Source organism: Gorilla gorilla, chromosome 19 (assembly GCF_029281585.2).
Source record: "Gorilla gorilla gorilla isolate KB3781 chromosome 19, NHGRI_mGorGor1-v2.1_pri, whole genome shotgun sequence".
Taxonomy (NCBI): domain Eukaryota; kingdom Metazoa; phylum Chordata; class Mammalia; order Primates; family Hominidae; genus Gorilla; species Gorilla gorilla.
In genome coordinates, this window is record NC_073243.2 from 106,950,608 (window position 1) to 106,968,838 (window position 18,231).

At 37.4% G+C, this 18,231-nt stretch overlaps 1 protein-coding gene across 1 annotated transcript in view; it reads right to left on the reverse strand.

The window, feature by feature from the left end:
- Positions 1–18,231, reverse strand: part of ADAMTS16 (ADAM metallopeptidase with thrombospondin type 1 motif 16) — a 181,420-nt gene that overhangs the window by 101,113 nt on the left and 62,076 nt on the right. The window contains exon 10 of the mRNA XM_004059064.5: positions 11,810–11,963. Coding sequence (XP_004059112.3) covers positions 11,810–11,963 — 154 coding nt within the window. The remainder of the gene's footprint in view (positions 1–11,809; positions 11,964–18,231) is intronic.

Genomic DNA, 18,231 nt, shown 5'->3' on the forward strand with positions numbered 1-18,231 from the left:
TGTTATGAAGAAAATGCAAGGCAGTGAAACACATCGACGTAGTGCAGCTGGGAAGATGGCATTTTGCTGCATGGTGATCTCACTCCATATTTCCACCATGTTAAAGGAAGGTTTTCTGCATTGTGTGAGTCATCTCATGAAGGGTTTTAACACTAGTTCTTAAATCTCCTGCATGTATTTCATTATATACTTAGAAGTTAAGGTACTTACTAAAGACACAGCTTCATATTTTCCCTGGCTATATCTCCTTCACTAATAAACCAGATTTTGGAGCTTGAAATGTTAACAAGTAAACGTTCAGTGTTTTAATTCAGATATCGATTGCTTTCATATTGCGCTGTTGTTTAAAATCTCATATGGTTACAATCACTGTGCAATGAAATGTCATGATCTTTCGAGTCCCCTGGGATCCTCGCCATTGTGATAAGTGTGTTGTGTTAATGGCCAGGGCTTTGCCTGGCTGAGGTCTTTGTCAGCAGGGAACAAACAGTGATGCTCCTATGGCTGCTCCCATGAAGACTGCTGCGAGCACCCGGGTTTGTTCTCTTTCAGACAGGCTTTAATTATGTTCATTACTATATGGTGTCAGGGACCTCTGTTCTTGGCCAGAACGGTGTTTAGAGATAAAAAATGTATGCAGAACCCAAAGAACCCATGAATTCAAGGGCCCTGAATGCAATTCTCCAAACAGACAACTGGACAGCTCTATTTGCTTGCAGGAATGACAACTTGATAGAATGCTGTGATAAAAATAAACTCCCTTAAAACCACAGCCTGTGCACACCGGCTCGATGTCTGGGTGGCAATATGATAGGTCAGAACGGGAGACTAGGGAGAGAGATTGAGCAGCCCCTGGGTGGCTCACAGAGGCCTCCTGGACCGATGGGGCATAGAGACCTCCTGCTTCAGGAGGCTGAGCATGCATACCTAAGGAATGAATGAATGAGTGTGAAAGCAGATTCCTTCATACTGAATGAATGAGGGTGAAAGCAGAAGCTGCTTGTGGGGTTGGGTGATCTGGGACATGGCCACAGTGGTCCAGTAGAGTTTGGGATTCCCAGGTAGATAAGCAGATCCAGGGTGGATTTTGCAAGCAGATGTGGGCAGGCAGGACCCCTGAGTCCTCACTGTGCACGTGAGGATAACAACATCTAATCATCGACTTGTCCTGGGGGCTAAATGCAGTGGTTATAGGTAATGTGTTCAGCTCAGGGCCTGGCACTCAAAGTAAAGGCACTAAGGCACTGCACCTTTCCTTTCTCACTTCAAGGGCTTGAGGAGACAATGGCACAGGTCTCCGTCTGCGTTCAGGGCTCTGCCGTGTGGCTGCTGTGATCTTAGGGATCTAGGGTCCTAATTCACAGGGCTGTTTCTAAGACTACTCAAAATAATACAAGGTAAATTGTGTTTTAAAATGTTAAATTATTGGCCGGGAGCGGTGGCTCACACCTGTAATCCCAGCACTTTGGGAGGCCGAGGCGGGCGGATCAGGAGGTCAGGAGATTGAGACCATCCTGGCTAACACAGTGAAACCCGTCTCTACCAAAAATATAAAAAATTAGCCGTGCATGGTGGCGGGTGCCTGTAGTCCCAGCTACTCGGGAGGCTAAGACAGGAGAATGGCGTGAACCCGGAAGTCGGAGGTTGCAGTGAGCCGAGATGGCGCCACTGCACTCTAGCCTGGGTGACAGAGCAAGACTCCATCTCAAAAAAAAAAAAAAAAGTTAAATTATTTTACTATGTTCCTTATCATTACCTGGTACAGTGCTTGCTACTCGTCTTTCAATAAATGCTTTCTGGGCACATTGAACATGTAGTCATTTGCTGCTGTGAAAACCAGTGACAGAGGACCAGGACTTTATGTACAATACCATTAGCAAGAATCAGGAAATCGTGATCATAAAAAGCCAAAGATGACTTAAGACGACCATGATTCAGACTACCATTCAGAGTAACTTCAGAATATTCTTAGGTTTTAGTTTTGGGGAGCATTTTGAAGAATAAATACTGATGAAGATATTGTTAAAGGTATGGGCTTTCAACTTTTTAAAGTATAAAGCCTTCAAATATAGGATGCTGGTGACAGCTCACTGCCAAGTCATGTGGCTCTCTAATTCAGTCTGTGATTCGGCTCGTGCCATCTGTGTTTTTCAGCCTCATTTTGGGACCTGCTCAATCCCCAACTCCAGTCCTCAAGGCTGGAATAAATCACAAAGTTAGAAGAAACCTGACGATCATATAACCCACGGTATTGTCTTTCAACATTTAAAACATAATTTGGGACCTTGGTATCCTGTAGATGTACTTGTCTGCCGTTTAATAAACATGACACTCTGTCCCATACAAACGAATAAAAACTATAGTGTCTTAAAAGAGTTGCGATGACAAAATAAAAATATTGTACATTCTCATTCACACGTGGAAGTGAAAAAATGGATTTCGTAGTGGTGGAATGATGGTTACCAGAGGCTGAAAAGTGTAGTGGAGGGGGATGGGAGGAAAAAAGAGGAGTTGGTTAATGGGTTCAAAAATACAGTTAGATAAAAGGAATAACACCTAATGTTTAGTAGGGCCATAGGGTGACGATAGTTAACAACAATTTATTGTATATTTCAAAATAACTAGAAGAGTGTGATGTTCTTTACACAAAGAAATGATGAACATTTAAGGTGAAAGATATCCCAGTTTCTCTGCTTTGAACATTACACATTGTATGCCTATATTGATATGGGAGGGGGAAGGGAGGTGCTGAGTAGAGAAGGGAGGGGTCCCTGGAGAGGGCTCCACCCTCAGGCCTGTACCACAGACTTAAGTGAGAACAGACACTCCTGTTTTCATGCCCAAATGTTGCATTTTCCAAGACTACTCTGGCCCGCCATGCCCCCGATCCTGTGCCCGTAGAAACCTGAGACCTTAATGGGCACACACAGTGGCTGAACGTGGTCAAGAGAAGCAGAGGAACAGATCAGCAGACACCAGCAGACTGGCAGACCAGTGACGGTGGAAAGATGAATGACGTGGCAGAGGAAGAGAGGAGGGATGTCTGGATGCTAAGGGGAATTCAGCTGGGGGCAGCCAGAGAAGGGCCTGGCCACTGGGCAGCCTGACTCCAGGGGAAGACCACCTTCCCACTCCATCCTGCTCTTCCGATTCCCCATCCACCTTGCTGAGAGCCACCTCCACTACTCAATAAAACCTCACACTCATCTTTGAGGCCACAGGGGTGACCCAGTTTTTCCAGTACACTGGGAAAGAGCTTAGGATACAGAAAGCTGTCACACTGGCCCTCTGCCCTTGGAATAAGGCAGAGGGTCTATTGAGCTGGTTAACACAAGCCATCCACAGATGGAGAAGCTGAAGGAGCACACCATAACACACGCCCACTTGGGCTTTGGGAGTTGCAGACACCCACTCCTAGAGGCTGCCGTGGGGCCGGAGCCCAAGACTGCTCCCCACAGTCTCTGTACCTGCCTGTCTGCGTGCTCCCCCTAGGGGTTTGAGCAGAGGGGTGACAGAAGCAAGCCACACCCCTGTCGCATGTCCTGCAAGGGGGAAAACGGAACTCTTCTGTTTCAGTATCGATGTATTACAAGCACCCCATAAATATGTGCAACTATTCTGTATCCATAAACATTAAATAGAAAAAGTTAAAAAAAGAAAAATAAACTACAAATGAGCAGCCAAAAACCAATTGTTCTGTCCAACTTTATCACTTTGACTTAACTGCTAACTTCATGGTACATAACATACCATGATTTTATTAAAGCACTATTGTCGTAGGTCATTATATCCTTAATGAAACTTCAGAGTCTTCTTGGAACAAAGATCCTATTAAATCACGGTTCTAGAGTCCAGGCAGTTGGAATGTAAGACTTGCTGGGTTTTGGGGTTACTCCCAATTTAACAACAGTACCTAGGATGCTGAGGTGATCAAATTTCCAAGCAATTCTGGTGGCTTATGTTTCAGATTGCAGGGTCAGGCCACCAAAGCAACGCTGACAAAGCATGATAGGTACACGATGAAGACAATATGTTTTTAATAACAAATACCTAACTTGGGCAGAAAAGAGTCAAAACCTATGCAGAGTATTTACTCTTGCTTTATCTTTGTAGCTAAGGTATACTATCTTTAATTAAGCCTCTCTCTTTTTATTCTAGTCCATAATTTAAGAGTTATGTTCACAAAAACCAATTTCAGTAATACCAACTTGGTTAAGGTTTAACACCACAACATAACACCCCGGGTAAAGCCAACCTTTTCAGATGGCTGGGCTGAAACTGTATTGTGCTGCTTCAATATTGTGAATGGCACACCACCAGCTTCACTTCCTCAAATTGTCTGTACTACACTCTTCAACTTGAGTCAGATTACAGACTCAGACCTAAGACCTAAAACTATAAAAATTCTGGAAGATAACATTGGACAAACCCTTCTAGACACTGGCTTAGAAAAGAATTTCATGACCAAGAACCCAAAAGCAAATGCAATAAAAACAAGGATAAATAGCTGGGACCTAATTAAACTAAAGAGCTTTCGCGTGGCAAAAGAAACAGTCAGCAGAGTAAACACAATCCACAGTGTGAGAGAAAATCTTAACAATCTATACGTCTGACAAAAGACTAATACCCAGAATCTACAATGAACTCAAACCAGTAAGAAAAAAACAATCACATTAAAAAATGGGCTAAGGACATGAATAGACAATTCTCAAAAGAAGATATACAAATGGCCAACAAACATATGAAAAACTGCTCAACATCACTAATGATCAGGGAACTGCAAATCAAAATCACAATGCAATACCACCTTACTCCTGCAAGAATGGCCATAACCAAAAAATCAAAAAACAGTAGATGTTTGTGTGTGGATGCGGTAAACAGGGAACACTTCTACACTGCTGGTGGGAATGTAAACCAGTACAGCCACTATGGAAAAAAGTGTGGAGATTCCTTAAAGAACTAAAAGTAGAACTACCATTTGATCCAGCAATCCCACTACTGGGTATCTACCCAGAGGAAAATAAGTCATTATTCAAAAAAGATACTTGCACATACATGTTTATAGCAGCACAATTTACAATTGCACAATTGTGAAACCAACCCAAATGCCCATCAATCAACAAGTGGACAAAGAAACTGTGATATATATATATATATATATATATATATATATATATATATACACACACCGCATATATATATATATACACCACATATATATACCACATATATATACACCACACATATATATACCACATATATATACCACATATATATATACCACATATATATACCACATATACATACCACATATATATATATACTATATATATATATATAGTATATATATATGTAATGGAATACTACTCAGCCATAAAAAGGAATCAATTAACAGCATTTGCAGTGAGCGATGAGACTGGAGACTATTATTCCAAGTGAAGTAGCTCAGGGATGGAAAATCAAATATTGAATGTTCTCACTGATATATGGGAGCAAAGCTATGAGAACACAAAGGCCTAAGAATGATACAATGAACTTTGGGGACTGAAGAGAGGGAGGGGGCCGAGGGATAAAAGGCTACAAATATGGTGCAGTGTATACTGCTTGGGTGATGCGTACACCAAAATCTCACAAATCACCACTAAAGAACTTACTCATGTCACCAAATACCACCTGTACCCCAATAACTTATGGAAAAAAAGAATGCAGTTACAACTGATGTTACAGTCAGATATACAGTGCATTGTCATTATTCTTCAAGCAGTGAGATGCTTTTATCACTAATCCTGATTATCACTCTACATCAGTGACAGAAAAAGCCATTGTCATATGTGTCACATATTATACATAAGTATGTAAACATACATATACATCAAATATACATTCACGTATACAAAAAAAGATGCATACGCATTTACATTGTCTATTCACTTTTCAAAGGAAATAATGTTAGCTATTTAAAAGAGACTCATCCCTTCCTAAAATATCATCCATCCATCATCTAGATTAGCATATTTCTGAGTGACTCTACTGTGCCCAGGGCTGGTCTGGGCACTGGGCCATTTGCTTCTTATTGTTATTTCTTGTTTTATATCCTCCCATTAAGAAACTTCCTGATCTCTACATTTCATCTGAACAAAATATGCCCTTTTAAATAAAAATTGAGCAGGTGTTCATTAAAAAAAAATAAGTTTTATAGTTTAAATTGTTCTGAGATGTTTCAATTCACATAGAAAATTTTTAAAAATCTCTAATTGCCACACCATATGTAATTTTGAGATTTGGTGTCTCAGAGATACTGGCCACACAAATAGCTTCTAATTTTAAAAAGAAAATACAAAGCTGGGTGCGGTGGCTCACAGCTGTAATCCCAGCACTTTGGGAGGCCAAGGCAGGCGGATTGCTTGAGGTCAGGAATTCCAGACTAGCCTGGCCAACACAGTGAAACACTGCCTCAACAAAAAATACAAAAAATTAGCCAGGCATGGTGGCATGCACCTGTAACCCTAGCTACTCAGCATAAGAATTGCTTGAGCCTGGGAGGCAGAGGTTGCAGTAAGCCGAGAGCTGGGATGGTGCTACTACACTCCAACCTGAGTGATAGAGCAAGACTCCATCAAAACATAAATAAATAAATAAATAAATAAATAAATAAATAAATAAAAGAAAAAAAATACATAAAGTTTGTGTTAAAGAACAATTTTATATATCATAAGGAATGATCTGACATTACGTGATCTTAATAAATGTACTGTTTGTTTAATTTTAAAAGATACTTTACTTCTCCCACTGTCCACTATGAAGTAACTGGTATCAAATTCACTTTTCTGCAAAACAAAACAAAACTGCCACAAAACTATGAAATTATATACACCACATATATGGACCAATTGTTTCAGGTCTTGACAATAGTCAACACAGTACTGTGATGCTCAAGAGAAGGAAAACATGCAAGGAGAATGAACGCCGCATTTGCCCACCTCTCTGCCTGGGAGCACTTTGCAGACCCTGCTGTTGGGAGGTGGATACCAGGCGGATGATAGCAGTCTCACTGACTGGAGGATGCAGAGGTCAGAGTTGAGGCCTCTTCAGTAACTAGTTGAGAGTCGGCTCATATAGAAAAAAGTTGCATTGGGCTGGGGGCCCCAGGTGTCTGTCTTAGGTTTTGCTGCAGGTCCTAATGGTAAGGGGTGAGCAGCTGCCGCATAGGAGGAGATTCCAGGTGTCCTACCAGAGGAGCACAGCTGCAGGCTGAAAGCTGATGAGGGCTTCAAGACAGAGGATGCATAGGGCTGGGAGAAACTAGAGTTCTGGCTCACACAGAGTAGAGAGACCTCAATGAGCATCCTGGGCATTCAGTGGAAAGCCCAGAAGTCCATGCCTCATGGGGAAGAACCACACACGAGAGTACCAGCTACACCACAGGGCCCAGAGAAAACTGAAAGCGATGAGCCCTAATGAAGAATAAAGCAAAGTCTTCGGGGATCAAAAGGACTCACCTTATATGTAATAACATAATATAATAGAAGTATCTATAACATAAAATAATATACTATTCAAGGAAAAGTAGAGATAAATGAATAAATGGGAAAATGCAGAAGATAAACAGAAACTATAAAAAATGGAATTCTGGAACTAAAACTTACAATAAGCCAAAGGTATATTTCACTGATTTATCCAAACACTTTTCATCTTCAAAACTGAGGATGAATTCATGACATTTTCAGACAAAGAAAATTGGAGATAATTTGTGGCTAGCAGATACGTGCTAGAATAAATGCTAAAGGAAGTTCTTTAGGCCTTAGGGAAATGATACCACTTTGAAATAGACCTATAGGAAAATATAGATACTAAACAGTAAATGTAAAAGATGGTTTAATTTCTTGTCTTATTTAAAAGCAGCTATTTTTAAACAAAAACTACAACATTGCATTTTGTTGCATTTAATTTGCAGAGAAATGAAATATATGTCAATGATAGTGCAAGGAAGAGGGATGCATGGATTTATTTGTTGTAAGGACCTTGCATTTTGCACGAAGTGGGCACAAAGTTAATTCTACATAGACTCTAAATTAGGGATGCATGCGGTAATCTCTAAAGCAACCACTATCAATTAACATAAGGAAGTACAGTTAAAAAGCAAGTCATAGTAAAATACTGAATTTAAAAAATAGTTTAATCTAAAAGAAGGCAGAAGAAAGGGAACAGAGAAACAAAATAGAAATGAGACTAATAGAAAACAAATAGTAAAACAGTAGATTTAAATCTACTATATAATTTTTACATTCAATATAAATAGATTAAACATGCTGGTAAAAGGTCAGAGATTGTTTCAATGAACAGAAAAGCAATACTAGGCAAAAGGATGTTTACAGCAGACACATTTTATATAAACACACACATAAATTGAAAGTAAAAGAATGGAAAAAGTGATCATGCAAAGAGCAATCCTAAGTGAGCTGATGTGGCTATATTAGTATCAAATAAGTAGAAATCAAGCAAAGTAATATTACCCAACAATAAAGGAGGGTATTTTACAATGAGAAAAGAGTCAGAAGACATAGCCATCCTAAATGTATGTGCACCTAATTATGAAGCTTCAGAATATATAAAACAGAAACTATCATGATGTCAGGAGATCGAGACCATCCTGGCTAACATGGTGAAACCCCGTCTCTACTAAAAATACAAAAACAATTAGCCAGGCGTGGTGGTGGGCGCCTGTAGTCCCAGCTACTCCGGAGGCTGAGGCAGGAGAATGGCGTGAACCCGGGAGGCGGAGCTTGCAGTGAGGCAAGATCGTGCCACCGCACTCCAGCCTGGGTGACAGAGCAAGACTCCATCTCAAAAAAAAAAAAAAACCCAGAAACTAATAGTACTAACATGAGAAATAGAAACATACATAATAATTGCTGGAGATTTTAACGCTCATCTTTGTAAAAATCGGTGGAACAAGTAGGAAATATGATGGATGATGCAGAAGATGTAAGAAATATTATTTAAAAAACAGTTATTTCTTGAATATTCTACCCAACCACTGCAGAATTTATATTCATTTCAAGTCTCCACAGAATGTTCACCAAGATAGATCATAGGCTAAGCTATGAAATATGTGTCAATACATTTCAAAAGTACATGTAGAGTATATTCTCTGAACAAACTTATGAAATTAGAAATCAAAACTAATAAGTTATCTGGAGAATTATTTGGCAATTAAATAATATTTAATATATTTCTAAGTAATATGTTGGTTAATGAAGAAATTACCAGTTAAATTAGAAAATATTTTTGCTTAATAATATTAAACACCCAGTATGTAAACATTTTCAGGATACAGCTAATGTGCTTAGAAAGACATTAATAGCTTTAAATATATTAAATGGTTATATTAGGAAAATAAGAAAGGTTTAAAGTCAATGATTCAAGCTGCTACTTCAAAGGGCACGAAAAAAGACAGGCATACTAGCCTTGGAATATAATAAAGACAAAACAGAACTTAGTGAAATAGAAAAGAATCCAACAAACAAATTTTAAAAATTAACATTAAGCCCAATATTCATGCTTTTGAAAGGATTAATATGATAAACTCCTAACTAGACTGATAAGAAAAAAAGATTTAAAAATACATATTATCATTATGAGGAATGAAAGAGGATATATCATTATAGATCTTACAGTAATTAAAGGAATTCATAACCATTCATTGAAACAATATCTCCTTTAGTGTCACTTTTAATGATTTCTTTACTTTTTCCAATGAAATTGATCAGCCTAGCTAGGAGTGTCTTCTGAACAACCCTTTATCTACTAGTGTAGTTGAATCAGTAATTACAAAAACCTTCCCATAGACAGAGCTCACTGGTGAATTCTAATCAACATTTAAGGAAGAAACAACACCAATCTTTTACAAACTCTTCCAGAAAACAGAAGAGGAAGGGATACTGTCAACAGATTTTATTAGGTCAGCACAACTCTGATAATCAATTCTTGAAAACAAATTATGAGAAAGAAATTTCCCAATAATATCAATCAAGAACACAAATGTAAAAATCATGAGCAAATATCAGCAAATCAACTCAGCAGATTATAAAAATGAACAATAGATTACGACCAAGTGAGGTTATCCCAGGAATGCAGATTGACTTAACATTCAAAGTCCAATGGAAAAAACTAAAGATCAATCAAAATAATTCACCACATTAATAGAACAAAGGAGGAAACAATATAACTATATCAATAGACGTAGGAAAAGATTTGACAATATTCAACACAATTGTGTGATAAAATCTCTGAATGAATTGGGATTAGAGATGAACTTCCTCCTCAGTTTGATAAAGAGCATCTGTATAAAAACCAAAAGCTAACATCATACTTATTAATGGTGAAATATTATACAATTTACTTTTAATGTTACTATATGGAGCAAGGTAATTATAACATTCAAGAGCAGGCAACATTTAGCAATTATGATAGAAATGAGAATAATTGTTACTGCAGTCAGGGAGGGGTTGAAGGAGGGGGCACAGGGAAGGTTCTGGCTTATGTAAATAAAACGTATCTTGATTAAGATGCCGGTAACATGTGAGAATACATTTGTTAAAATTCAAATTGTACATGCAAAATGAATGCATTTCTCTCCATGTAAATATGTCCTCAATAATAAAAACGCACCTTGCATCTAACTTTTCATTGCCTATGTTTTCCAAATGACAACAGGGCACCATGAATGACACAGTCCGTGGTCACAAAGCTAACTACCATGGAAACCAGAAGCACAATCTAGAAGATCCTATCTTTGAAAAAAACCCATTAGTTTTATGTCCATTTTCCTTAACAAACAGAAGAGTAACACTCAAAAAAAAATTTCTTAGGGAATTCACATCTTCTGCCCATAAGAAAAGGCAGTATTGAGAATGTCTGCTGCTGCTGACGGATTTACAGCTCTTGTTCCAGTCTGGGACTCCCCAGCTGAGGAGATAAGGATCCAGTTCTGGCACACAGCTGGAATTGATCTTTGGGGGAGCTCTGCTTGACTTTAGAAGAAAGATGATTATCACGTTAGATTTAAGTTGGGAGTATTCCCAATGCATTTTGAAATGTTTGGAAGTTTCTGGAGGACTATATTTTTCTCTAATTTCTTCTTGATTTTATTATAAACTAGAATAAAAGAAACCTTAAAAATAGTTACTTTTACTTAATTTATGGGTAGCTTTTCCTGTGTTTGATAGAGCAGGTTCCTAAATCTTGATTTTCCCTTTCTAGCAAGAGCATATGTCTCTGTGTTACATGAGCAATTTCTGTTAGTAAATCACTCTGGTAAAGTTCCTGGGGTTGACGGAGTAGGTATTACCTTCTATGAGAGACAACTCTATAAATACCTTGTTTGAGGGAAATTTATTAATCAGTAGCCCTAGGTAGGCTGCTGCTTTATAGTAAAGTATGCATATATTGGGAGAGAGGAGGGGGACTTTGTTTTTTTAAAACCATTTAAAAAAATGCAGAGTATTAATCTGCCAACTTACACTGACTAAAAGTTATTGCTGAGCTCCCACATGATAAATCAGAAAGAAAGATCCAACCTAACAGACCAAGTCGGTTCTCAAATGAAAACTGATACCCACAACAGCATCTCCTGTCGTCTTCTTTGCCAGTGAAACATGTGTTTCCTGTTATACAGGACCAGCCTTAACATACAGGATTTGACATTTGGTAGGTACCCAATAAATGCAGAATATATCAACATCAGTTACACTAAATAAAACAGTCTTATGAATCATGTTGCATTGAGCATGTGCCAATAATCACTTGCCTTTTTAAAGTCCAGCATGCAGAGCTTGGCTTTCTCTCCGAACTGCCACTTGCACTGTGTGTTTGCATCATATAATTCTCCTGGCAATTTCTCAGGATACTTGTATTCCTTCACAGGCTTTGGCTGATCAGCAAGGCAGATAGCTTGAGCGGTGCTGAAACAAAGAGGAGATGAGCTACTAGTAACTGCCCATAGAGTAACCAAAGGACTTACAACTAATTATGCCTTTCTCCCCCATGTAATTTTACAACATATATTGTGTATACAAAGAGGAGAACTTTTTTTCTCCTGAGGTACAATATAATACTTATCTTAATTATATTTAAATACAGAGACTCCATTTTCTGAAATTGTTTATTATACATTGTACCTGTTCCAGGGAGACGACTTGTACTTATTAAATTTCTTAAACTTATCATGGGGAAAAGTGCAACTGAATAATTACAACCAGTGTTCAACATGAGAAGCTCTTATGATGGACATCTTTTATGCACACTTCTTGGCAGAATCAACCAAAAGATGGGCATTATAAAAATAAAACATACTCTATTTCAAAGACTGGAATTTTCTTTGTTTCTTTGCTTTTGATTCTTTTTCCCTCTAGGCTAGGGGACATGTATATTATCTTTGAGATTGTAGAGGTTCTTCCTGGATCACTGGATTTCCACCAGCAATGCTCTATGCTCAGGATGATTTCTGATGACCCCCAAGTCAAGCAGAAAATTAACCTTGCTGAAATCATTGGTAGATGGCTAAAGAACAAGTAATAATTTCTTTTTCCATAAATAGATTATCCTCTTCTCTTCCACGATGTTCTTTGGTATAATTTATGCATTTGGGAAAGTGTATTTAAATATTTTTGTGTTTTCAAATAGCAACTAAATCCCTCCTACAAATTTCAATAGGCCCTTCCCTGAGAAAACCAAAAAAACAAAAACCTAGAATCACAATACAATGAGCAATGGCAGATCATCCTCCAAACTTGGCTCTGAGTGGTTGTCCACCTTGACTGGAAGATTTCTGGCTCATTTCTAGGACCCCCAGTCCCACGTTCCACTGCTTCAGAGCTCAGGACTCTGTGCATAAAAAGCAACATATAGCCCAGATGGGTTCTCTGTGAATTATACCAGAGATTAGGGAAGAACTTATACCAACTCTCTACAATCTCTTCCAATAAATTGGAGCAGAGGGAATACTTCCTAAATTTTAAGATGAGGTCAGCATTATCCTAATACCAAAACTAGACAAACATAGTACAAGAAAAGAAAGCTTTTCTTATCTCTCCTAAACATCGATACAAAAATTCTCAACAAAATGTTAGCAAATTGGATCCAACAATGCATGAGAAGAACTATACACTATGACCAAGTGGGATTAATCCTAGGTCTGCAAGGTCTGTTCAATATTCTAAAGTCAATTAAATGTATTACATCAATAGGCTAAAGAAGAAAAACCACATGATCATATCAACAGATGAAGAAAAAAACCATTTGATAAAATTTAACACTCATTCATGATAAAAAAAAATCCCAGCAAACTAGGAATAGAGGAGAACTTCCATCTACAAAAAATATACAGTTAACATTATAATTAATGGTGCGAAACTTAAAGCTTCTCCACTAAAATCAGGAACAAATAAGAATGACTCCTCTTACCACTCCTTTTCAACATTGTATTGGAAGTGCTACCTAGTGCAATAAAGCAAGAATATTACATAAAAGGCATACAGACTGGAAAAGAATAAATAAAACTATCTTTGTTCTTAGATGACATGATTGTCTATGTAGAAATTTGAAAGAATCCACCAAGAAACTCCTGGAACTAATAAGTTACGGCAAAGTTGCAGGATAAAAGCTTAATATGCAAAAGTCAATTGCTTTTCTATATGCCAGTGACAACCAAACAGAATTTATTGAAAATTAGAAACATGTCATTTACATTAGCAACCAAAAATGAAATAGATATAAATGTAGCAAAATATGTGCAAAGCCTACATGAGAAAAATCTACAAAACTGATGAAAGAAATCAAAGAAAAACTAAATAGAGAGATATTTCATGTCCATAGATCAGAAGACTCAATCTTGTCAGGAGATTAGTTCTTCCCATTTTGATCTGTAGCTTCATTGCAATGTCAATCAAAACTAAAGGAAGTTATTTTGAGGATATAAACAAACTGATTCCAAAGTTTATATGGAGAGGCAAAACACTTAAAATAACCAGAGCAATATTGAAGGAAGAGAACAAAGACTGACAATACCTAACTTCAAGACTTACTATAAAGTTACAAAGAATGGACAAATAGATCAGTGGAACAGTATAGAAAGGCCAATAATCCACCCACATAAATATAGTCAACTGATCTTTGACAAAGGAGCAAAGGCAATGGAATGGAGAAAAGATAGCCTTTTAAACTGATCGTACTGAAACAATTGGTCATCTACACGTAAAAAAATTAATCTGCCGGGCGCGGTGGCTCACACCTGTAATCCCAGCACTTAGGGAGGCTGAGGAAGGTGGATCAGTTGAGGTCGGGAGTTCGAGACCAGCCTGGCTAACATGATGAATTCCTATCTCTACTAAAAATACAAAAATATTAGCCAGGCATGGTGGTGTGCATCTGTAATCCCAGCTACTCAGGAGGCTGAGGCAGGAGAATCGCTTGAACCCGGAAGGCAGAGGTCACAGTGAGCCGAGATCATACCACTGCACTCCAGCCTGGGTAACAGAGTGAGACTCCATTCCAAAAAATAAAATAAATAAATAAATATAAAAAATGAATCTAAATGCAGATCTTATACCCCATACAAAAACTAACTCACAATGGATCATACAGCTAAATATAAAATGCACAACTACAGAACTTCTAGAAAACAACATAGGAGAAAATCTAGGTGACCTTGGATATGACAATGGCTTTTTTGATACAACATCAAAGGCACAATCAATGAAAGAAATAATTGACAAGCTGTACTTCATTAAAATAAAAAATGTCTGCTCTGTGAAATAAATGTCAAGAAAATGAGAAGACAAGACACAGAGTGGGAGAATATATTTGTAAAAGACATAGCCAATAAAGGGCTGTTACACAAAGCATATAAATAACACTTACAATCCAAGAACAAGAAGCAGTAAGAATAACAACAAGAATAACAAAAAGTGGACAAAAATCTGAACAGACACCTAATCAAAGAATATATAGATGGCAAATAACCATATAAAAAGATCTCAACATCATACGTCATTAGGGAATTGCAAAGCCAAACATCAGAGAGACACCACTACACACCTCTTAGAATAGTGAAAATCCAAAACACTGACAATGTCAAACACTGATGAGACTGTGGAGAAACAGGAACTCTCATTTACCTCCAGTGAGAATGCAAAATGGTCCAACCACCAAAAGTGTGGGTGCAGAAAGGAAAATCATTGCAACCATTTTATAATCAATTGACCACAATAACCACATGGATAAAATGAATGTTGACTTTTTTGTATGCCATATACAAAAATTAAGTGGTCTACATGGGATAAGCAAACAATAAAACTTGTAGGAGATCATGTGGAAGAATACCTTTGCAACTTTGGGACAAGTAGAGCTTTTTTTTTTTTTTTTTTCCCAGCAGTGTACAAAAGCACCAACCCTAAAGACACATTAATAATTTGGATTCCATTAAAAAAATAAAAATTTCTGTTTAGCAAAAGGCACCATTAAAAGTGTAAATAAAAAGTCACAGAGTCATAGAAGATTTTATAATACATATATTCCAGAATGGAACAAAATGTTTATACTCAGAATGTATACAATACTCCCGCCAAGAGAGAAGAAAAAAAAACAGGGTCTATTTTTTTTACATGCACAAAAGATTTTAGCACTTTACTAAAAAGGAAAAGATTATTCAAGTGGCCATTAAACATATAAAATGTATTCAATCTTATTAATAAATACATTGATATGAAACTACACACCCACCAGATACCTAAAATGAAAAATATCAACATGACCAAGTGTTGGGAAGGATTTGAAACCATTTTGAAAGTTTCACAAATGCTTCTGGGAGTGTAACTTCACACAGCTACTTAGGAAAGCTGATTAGTACTGTCTATTGCACCTGTGCTTATATATTTATGACTCTGAAAATTCCATTCCTATGTACACTCAAGACACATAGGCAAACCAAGAGAATATTCACAGTGCGGTTCCTTGTAATCGCCAAAAATTGGAAACTCAAATGTCTATCACCAACAGAATGAATGAATAAGTTTTAGTATATTTATATATTTAGTATATAAATTATATGCAACATAACTAAGTAGACTAATGCTATATTTAGATGCAGCAACAAGGATGAATCTCATAACTGCACAAGGGTGCATAACTCCTGATTCCAATACACAGGATTCCATGTCAGGATGGTGGTTACCTTTGGGGAAAAGCGGAAGCCCGTGGAGTGGGGAGAAGCAGCTTCTAAAGTCCTTACCACACTCTGTATCTTGATCTGCATAGAAGTTAGTTACACTACCGTGTTCATCATGTCAAAATTCATTGAGCTGTATGCACTCTTATAATTTTGTACTTTTCTGTATATATTTCATACCAAAACAAAAATAATGTAATGAACACATTAAGGAAGGTCAAAAGTATCATTACAACATTTCAAACTCCCTTTCCCACTCTAAGTGGTGAATCAAAAAATGTTAAAGAGCTTGAGAGATCTTTTAGTTATATCCCATCATTTTTCAGTTAAGAAGACTGAGGCCCTCAGAAAAGGTTATATTACCCACCAAAGTCAAGACCTTCCCAGACATGGGTGAAAAAGACATGAACTGATTCCCTCGGTCCTTCTCTCCTCTGCAGGAAAGTGCCTGCCCTCCAGTCTTAGAGTCACCCTGGCACCGCAGAGACAACAACTGGCCATGACTTAAGATGAGCTTTGTATCACAGAGCAGGGTGTGACTCGAAATGTATTATTTCCATTATGCGCAAAAACACGCTTAATGGGCTGTCAGGTCAGATCTCATTTTCCCATCAACAGAAGTAGTATGGGGTACGGCGCCGCTTACACTCCAAGTTCCCTGCGATGATGGTCACCTTTCTCATGCTTTGATGTGTTCAGATTCACGTGGTCAGAGAGCTGGCATTTTCACTGATCTGCAGGGCATGATTTAAATTTTTAAAAAGTAACTGAAGATGAGTCCCTGTTGTCATGAAATTTAAAATAATGAGCTAAAATTTCCCTAAGTCACAGGCCTCCTGGATGCAGACATGAGTAATGTGATGAGGTCTGTGTTGGTTAATGGAAAATGACACATGACTTTATTGACTAGGTTGATGAATTCACTCCAAAAAACTATCAAGCCTTAATAACTCTACCAAGAACAGAGAAGAGTTGTGCTGAAAACTTCAGGCCAATTGAGTTCCCTTATATTTTTTCCCACTATCAAATGCTAGACTACTAATAAGGAGAACAGATTCATCTTAAAAGGTAGCCATTTATCCTTACTCATTGTTGGGATCATATCCAAAGAGTCACCTAATTGGTGGAGAATATAACAGTATTTTGATTACTTGGATATCAGAAAGTCAGCAAACAATCAAACAAGACAGTCTCAGATTCATTAAGTCAGTGAAAAATCAAGATTTAACACACTATAGAAATGTCCAATTTGCAACTGGTTTTCGAGTAAAATGAATCTTAATAGTGAATTTAACAACAAGAGACTCTCTTGGAAAATTTCACCATTCAAGAAAACAAATTTGTAAGCATGTAAAACCTTACCTATTTATTTATACTCATGTGGTCAAAAGAAATTAGTAAAGTCCCTGAAAATAAATGTTTATCATTGAAATGCTACAGAAGTGTTTTGCTGGATTCACACAAAAACACATCAGCACACTTCAACATATAGTTCAGGTGTTCCAGTATCATAGAAAGAAAATGGGTTTTGATTCCAGTACCTTAATAATCATTCTTAGGACTATACTATGTCTTCAAGATGACATTCTATTTTCAACGTCCTCAAAATAATTATTCCCTGAGCATGTAATTATCTTCTTTCCATGAGTCTGCCTATATTTCTTGGCAGTTTCAAAACTTTTTTTGGACTTTCATAATGCTGGTTCTCACTACACACTCATATTATAATCCCCTGATTTTTTCAGTTGTCAGAGGATATTTCAAAATAGAGAAAGTGTTATTGTATCTTCCTCATAACCATTAAGATGAAAAAGAGGTTTAAAAAATTCTGAATCTAGAAAACTATAGAAAGGATCTGGAATATAGAAAACTCCGAATTTTCCTTGTTAATGCAAATAACAGCATGGTGAGCCTAAACTGAATAATCTTCCTTGTTACCCAGAGTAGAATTTCTACACACACAGAGAGAGAAAAATGTGAACAGCTGCAAGAAACAGCTAAAAACA